The sequence below is a fragment of the Phalacrocorax aristotelis genome, chromosome 2 (assembly GCF_949628215.1).
Source record: "Phalacrocorax aristotelis chromosome 2, bGulAri2.1, whole genome shotgun sequence".
NCBI lineage: Eukaryota > Metazoa > Chordata > Aves > Suliformes > Phalacrocoracidae > Phalacrocorax > Phalacrocorax aristotelis.
Window position 1 is genome coordinate 88,859,188 of NC_134277.1, and position 6,735 is coordinate 88,865,922.

Here is a 6,735-nt window from a genome sequence, read left to right on the forward strand (position 1 = left end):
CAGAGTTACAGAATGCCTAGTAATACAGACTATATCACATAGATGGTTAACAGAAAACTTTTCTGAGATGAGCTGCAGTGATTATTTTCAGTCTGGCATGGGAATGTTCTTTGCCTTCTTTTCTCTCTCTCCCCCATCGCTTATTGCCTCCTCTATTGTCATGGCAAATTTCTAAATTTGCTTTCATTCTGCAGTTAGGTAACATCAGATTTTGAAACTCTGCCTTTGAGTATATATAAACCTGGTCTCCAGGCAAGATTTAATAATAAGTGATGTAAACTTATCAGATGCAAATATTTGGAATTCTGGAAACGTGGCTAGTAATGAGGCAAAACCAGTCCCCACAGCACGTGGAGAAAAGCAGCGTCACTATCGGACGATGCTCTGGTCTCAGCCAGGTCAGGAGATTTCACCGGAGACATGATTTTATTTCCTCATACATATTTGCAAATCCCTCTTTATTGCCAGCATGAGGCAAGTAACTACATCAACATTAATGAATGAGAGGCCACCCCTGCATGATCTAAAATTAGTATATTATATGCTGTCACAGTTTTTTTCCAAATATTTTGTTATTAGATTTGGCCAGGAGAGGAACGAGCAGTCCTGTGACAGTCTTTCAGGACTCTATATACAGAGAGCAGTGCAACGGCAATGCAGGGATCGACTCCTTGGGGAATCTACGCAGACAATGATATATAAACTGTTGTTGTCTCAACAGTAATGAAAATGAGACAGGGAAGGTACCAGTCTTCAGGCTACATGTGGTGACTAATAAATCGGATGTTGTTGACTCTGCTTTACTGCAGGAAGGTGAATTTAATGTAAACCTGTGTCTGGCAGGTGGTTCTGGAGCTCATGAACAGAGCACGGGCTTCTGCAGAAATGTCACAAAAAGCCACTACCCAGCCTTGGCAAGTTGTCTCAAAAGAGAGAATTAATGTATTCTGATAAAAAAGATCGAGGAATATGTGTAAGGTTACCTCTGGATCTTAGCATTTGGGAAATAATTCCTTCTGAATCTTAAATTTACATATTGAATTGCTTTAGGACAAAGGTAAAAAAAAATTCAAAATCAAAATGATGGCAAAAGTCCAGCTGTATGCACGCAAATTAATTTCAAGAATTTAACCATCAGGAAGTTTCTTTGTCATGTTATGCTTTGAGATTTGAGTTTAGTTACTTTCAGGATCAAAATATGGCATTGTCTTACTACCATAACCTATTACATGCTTTGTCTATTTTGAAAAAAAGTAATTTTAAAATTATGAAAATGAAACTGTACTGTACACACTTAAATGAGGTTATCAAATCAGGGTTGTGAAAATAGTTAATATACTCAGTTGGACAGCCCTCCCTTCCCCATCCCACTTCTCAAAAAGCAAGTTATTCTTCCTTCTCTCTCCTGCCTCACAGAAAAGAAACAAGACCTCGGAAGAAATGAAAGTTCACCTTATTTATTCATAGCATTAAAAAAAAATGCTTCCCAATAAATGCATGCCAGATAGCATTGTAAACAAATGTTATCCTGGTGAAAGAAGATTCTGAAAGCCAAAAGTACAGATTTCAGCAACTGAAAAATTTTATTAGCACAAGTGGTGTATGTAACTCCTTCAGTTACTTTTTGGCAGTAAAATTAAGTTTTGTTTATGGGTAACGCACAATGATTTTATATGACGTGCCAATTCAAGAGCTGCAAAAATCCCACAGAAAGGGCGTTAAAAGCGGTGAGTGAAACTTCCCTTTTGTCAGGTAAAGTTGTCTGAAAAATGGGGCTATTCTTTCGCAAAATAATGTGAATTTGTCCTCATTTTCTGAACAGCACTGATTGGGAAAAAAATTGGGACTAGATGCACAAAATCAGAAGAGGAATCGGTGGGGTTTTTCTACATTTTATTTAAAGCCTGTGGCAAACAGACCGCAGTTTAACCAGGCTGCCAGCTTGCGGGCCGGTCCCCTGCTCCCGTCCCAGGAAAGAGGGGATGAGGAGCACGCAGGCTTGCCCGCCCTGCCGCAAGATGTTGGGACTGCAGTCACACCTGACTTTTCAGCTTCCCAGCAGAAAGGTTGCTCCCACCCCATTTACATCTGACTGGAAAAGTTAGACTGTCCCGCTCTGTACTGCTGTGAGGGTTCATTTCCCCCCAAGCAGAGGAAGAAACTGAACTTATGTCTCCCACATCATTAATGAGGCTTCCAGAAGTTGCTGAATTACAGACCTCCTTTGTTTTCATCAAAAATGCAGAAAAGGTAATTTGATGTCAAAGTTTAATTTCAGGTCAAATGGAATATTTGCTTAAGTAGAGAAAAGCTTTTTAACAGTATGAACAAATAAGAGGAACTTCCAGTTTGGATTCAAGCTACAATTTTGTTTCTTTTCCAGGAAGCCAAAGAGATAACCAGAGTAACTTGCTTTTTGGGCAGCGGGATGATGAAGGGAGCGCTGTCCAGCTATGTAAATCCGCTGTTTCCACAACCCTGGTCTGATGACCTCTGCAGAAGGAGCTGCTGCGGGATGAGGGTCGATGTCTACCCTGACCTTGTTCATACCCCTGACTCAGCTCTACACGACCCCGTCCCTGCAGCAGAAGATGCCTCCAGCTTCACCGCTGCCTGCGTGCCCTCTGCTGGGTGGGGAGGCCACCCTTTCAGAAGGGACAGCCCTAGGCCACTTGGTCTTTTATGCCACATGTATGGTGGGGCCAAACCTTCTCCACCACCACACACCTGAGGCACGCCTCAGCGGGGAGGTGAGTGTCCACGCAGCGCCAGGGCTGGGCTTGGGCTTCAGCTCAAGCCCAGACCTCTTACACAGGGTAGGTGTATCTGCAGGATCTTCAAAGTCTCCTGTAATGTACATTTGGATCTCGCATGTTACTGACTAAGAGTGTAACTACACCCTATGTTGTCCTGGGCAGAAAAGTAGATTTAAAACATTCCTACCCTCTGCTGCTCATTCCCACCCCCACGCCAAAGGTTGCTGCCCCCTCAGATAAGTTAATTCAACTTTTTCCATTTGTACCTTTTGCAGAAGCTTAGCATAAATCAGATAACCAAAAAAATTTGTATCAGAAACAATCCTTTGGTGGGGAGGTAAAGATATTTTGTAGAAAAAAACCCTACAAGTACATACATCTAAGACACAAGAAAGCCCCTCCCCAAACAGCTCCAAACCCAAAATATTGCATTATTTTCGGTGCAAAGACCACTTAGTTTGCCAGAATGTACAAGTCACTTGCCCAATTAAAATTACTTAGGCTTTCTTTCAAAACGTTCCTGTCATCGACTAGTCATAGAAAAAAAATTGGAGATTGTTTACATCAACAACAAGTAAAAATTTCTTCATTTTAATACAAATTGTAGTAATACAAGTGAGAGGAGTTGGTGCTGCTGATCTTCAGTATCGTTGCTCAAACATCCCAATTACACGTTACCTGAGAAGTCTTTCCCAAGTTTTCACCTTCTGATTTAAGTGAAGTACACTTCTGTCCTTGCAGTCAACTAAGTAACAGGCAACAACTGAGCCACAAGCCTTGTGCTGACACAAAACCCAAAAATAGTTCACCAGCAACAAAACAAATACCAGGAGAACTCCCAAAAGTCTGATTTTAGCACAAGAACACCCCAAGCCCTGCTTGTCACTCTAGGAAATGGGAGCAAGCTTACATTTTTGGGGGACCTAAGGCAAAAAATAAAAGGAAAACACAAACTTTGATCGGTTGTTCAAATTCCCAAGGTGAAAAGCGTGAAGTGCTGCAGGGGATGGACTGGCCAGCCAAGAGGAAAGTTTAGCCCTGCTGAACACAACCGTTACCGGCGAAGCCGCTTCCTCTCCTCAATAAACTGCCGGAAAACAAGACCCAACTCAAAACTGCTGGCGGGAAAACTGGATTCTCTCTTCCCATAAATTCCCGTAACTTCTCTCTTCCCATAAGCCGGGCCCTTCCTTTGCCACAGGCGGGAAGTCACGCCTGGCAGGGGCGAAGCTCCGCGCCCCTCTCCCGTCCCCCTCCGTGGGGTCCCGTCCCCCACGGGAGCAGCGCCCCTTCAAACGGGAGCGGTGCCGCCCGACCCACGCACGGCTGCCCCCGCCCTCCGCCGGCTCTGCCCCACGGGGGTGCCGCGGATGCTCACCCGGCGGTTGCGGTCGGCCTCCCGCACCTCCTCCTCCTCGGGGCCTTGGCGGATGAGCGCCTTAAGCACGACGGTGTTGTTGGTGCAGCAGGCGCGGAAGAGGCTGAGCGCCTCGGGGCTGTCGCGCCCCTCCAGGGACCAGCGGTCCTCGTCGTCGTCCGGCAGCCCCGGCGGGTAGAACGAGTCGTCCGAGGCGATGCTGCAAGTGTCGGGCAGCTCGGAGAAGTCCTCGTACTCCTCGCAGTCCTCCTCCTCCTCCTCTTCTTCCTCCTCCTCCTCGTCCTCGTCCAGCCCCTCGGCGGCAGACCCCGCCGCCCCCTGCTCGGGGTTGCTCTCCGCTTCGGCGCCGGGCATCTCCTTCGCCGCCGCCGGGGCGGGGCAGACCCGCTCCCCGGCCAGCTGCTCCCCGTCCCCCGACAGCAGCACCATGGTGTTCCCAGCGCCGGGACGCGGGAGCTCCGCTCCGCCCCGAGCGGCCACCGGCCCCGCCGGGCCGCCCTCGCCGGCCGGTGGCGGGGCGCTGCCCGGGGGGGCCCTCAGGGCGCCCGGTGCCCCCGGCAGCGCCCTCCCGCCCTGCGCCGAGCGCGGCCCCACCGGCGGCTCTTCGCGCAGATCCGCGGCGGGCAGAGGATCCCTCCGCCCCGCCTCAGGCGAGTGCCCGGCCCTTCCCGCCGGTCGCCCTGCAGCAGCCCGGCGGGCGGCCGCCCCCGGGCCGGGACATGCTGCCCCTGGGGGTCTCCCCGGGGGGGCCCGGCCGGCCCCGCTTGCCGAGCGGCGGCTGCGGCGAAGGGGGAGAGGCTGCCGGCAGGCAGGGCAGGTCTGGGGAGAGGAGGCTGTCAGAGAACGCCTGGCCCCTAAATCCGCTCAGCTCCTCTTTGAGAAGACTGGAGCTCCGGCTTAGCGCGCTGACAGCAGGGGCGCGGTGCAAGAGTGGCTGGCGGGGGCAGCGGGTCGGCAGCTGCCCAGTTGCCTTGCATGCCTTGCCTTGCCTTGCCTTGCCTTGCCTTTCTCTGCTTTGCCTTGCCTCGTCTTGCCCTGCCTTGCTCTGGCTCGCTTTTCTTTGCCTTACTCTGCCTCACCTTGCCTCGCTCTGTCTTGCATGCCGTGCAGCCAGGTTGTGGCTGGCCGGTGAGAAACACCAACTTCCAGAGCACCTCCAGGCCCCGCAGCAGGCCCGCTGAGCCGCCATGCCTCCTGGACAAGCAGCGGGCTTCCTGTCCCACTGGTGGCTGTGTGGAGAGATCACCCACTGCAAGCCCACCTGCGGGTGGGAGAGGCAGGGGGAGCAGGGCTGGCGGTAGCTGGGGCAGGTGAGGGAGAGGCTGCTGCTGGCCCTTCGGCACAAATTGCGGGGTCCTGAAAGCCGCGATCATGACAATGTACGTGAATGTACTTCTCAGGAATATGAGTAGCCTGTGTAGAATCCTTACTTTGAAATAAATACTGACACTAAGGAAAAGGATTACCCAGAATTGGAATGCTTGGAAGGAGAGCTTACTTTAAAGCAAATAATTCATTAAATCACATAACACAGCCCCAACAGTTTACCAGCTGTAGAGATGGCCAGCACATACTTTTTATGGAAGGCATTTGCAGATTAGATTGAGAGGAATAATGCATGTATAAATTGAGCTCCCATTTTATCACAGTTCTGAAACCTCTCTTCCCTTTCCAATGCCATGGAGTAGCACCATTTGCTAGCAGGGAAACGGTGGGGGAAAGCCTTTTGGCCAACCAAACAGGCTATTTGGTTTCAACAGCACTTCGAAGTAAACCTCATACATACGATGTGCCTCGGCAGGTGAATGTCCAGGGTCCGAGTCCCGATCTGTCTGTCACGAACTTGTATTTCTGCATGAGATGAGGCAGGGTACGGTGCACACTTCTTACATTAAAAGAAGGTATGAACGAAAAGTAAGATGTAACTATGAGTAAAGGGGCCTGAGCAGTAGTAGTAGTCTTTCAGGAAAACATCATGTGAACCAGATGCTGCAGGTGATACAAAGCTCAGTGGCTTCTTGCTGGCCTCTAACTGGGGAGGTTAGCCCAGCACCTAGCAGAAGGATATCTGTAACCAGAATTAGTAATGAATAGCTTCCTGACTGGCTGCTTCTGCAAAGAAGCTAAACTGGGAAGAAAGGCGATTAAACTATTCTCTCACCTCCAGACACCTCTGAGATCATGGCTGACGTATACTACCAGCAACGTTCGTGCTGATGCTGCCTGTCTTTGTTATTTCTTTATGCAAAGAAAGGCCCTTACTCTGGTACTGCTGTGTGTGTCTGTTCCCAAATCAAAAGCTTCCGAGCTGGCATTACCTGCAGCATGACAGCTCTGTAGGATTAATGTTTTACCCTTACTGCCTATCAATTTCTTAAGTATTTGCATTCACAAAGTTTAGGGGCTCCATTCAGTTAGTTTTTTGTTTCCTGCTCAGTTAGCGTGGCCACTGCTTTGCTCAACAGAATGTTATTTCTTAGAGTAGCACCTGCCTTATGGAAGAGCTTCATTTTTCCTTGAGACCCTGCAGCTGGCGGGGAGCATTTGCATTGGTCTCAGCCTGAATTTGTCATTACAGCTCAGGAAGACATTTGGCTGTAG

The 6,735-nt window shown here is 49.5% G+C and overlaps 1 protein-coding gene across 1 annotated transcript in view; it reads right to left on the reverse strand.

Moving 5' to 3' along the window:
• Positions 1 to 4,733, reverse strand: part of ANKRD33B (ankyrin repeat domain 33B) — a 43,112-nt gene extending 38,379 nt beyond the window's left edge. Inside the window, exon 1 of the mRNA XM_075084275.1 lies at positions 4,135 to 4,733. Coding sequence (XP_074940376.1) covers positions 4,135 to 4,563 — 429 coding nt within the window. The 5' untranslated portion in view covers positions 4,564 to 4,733. The remainder of the gene's footprint in view (positions 1 to 4,134) is intronic.
• Positions 4,734 to 6,735: the final 2,002 nt, after the last annotated feature.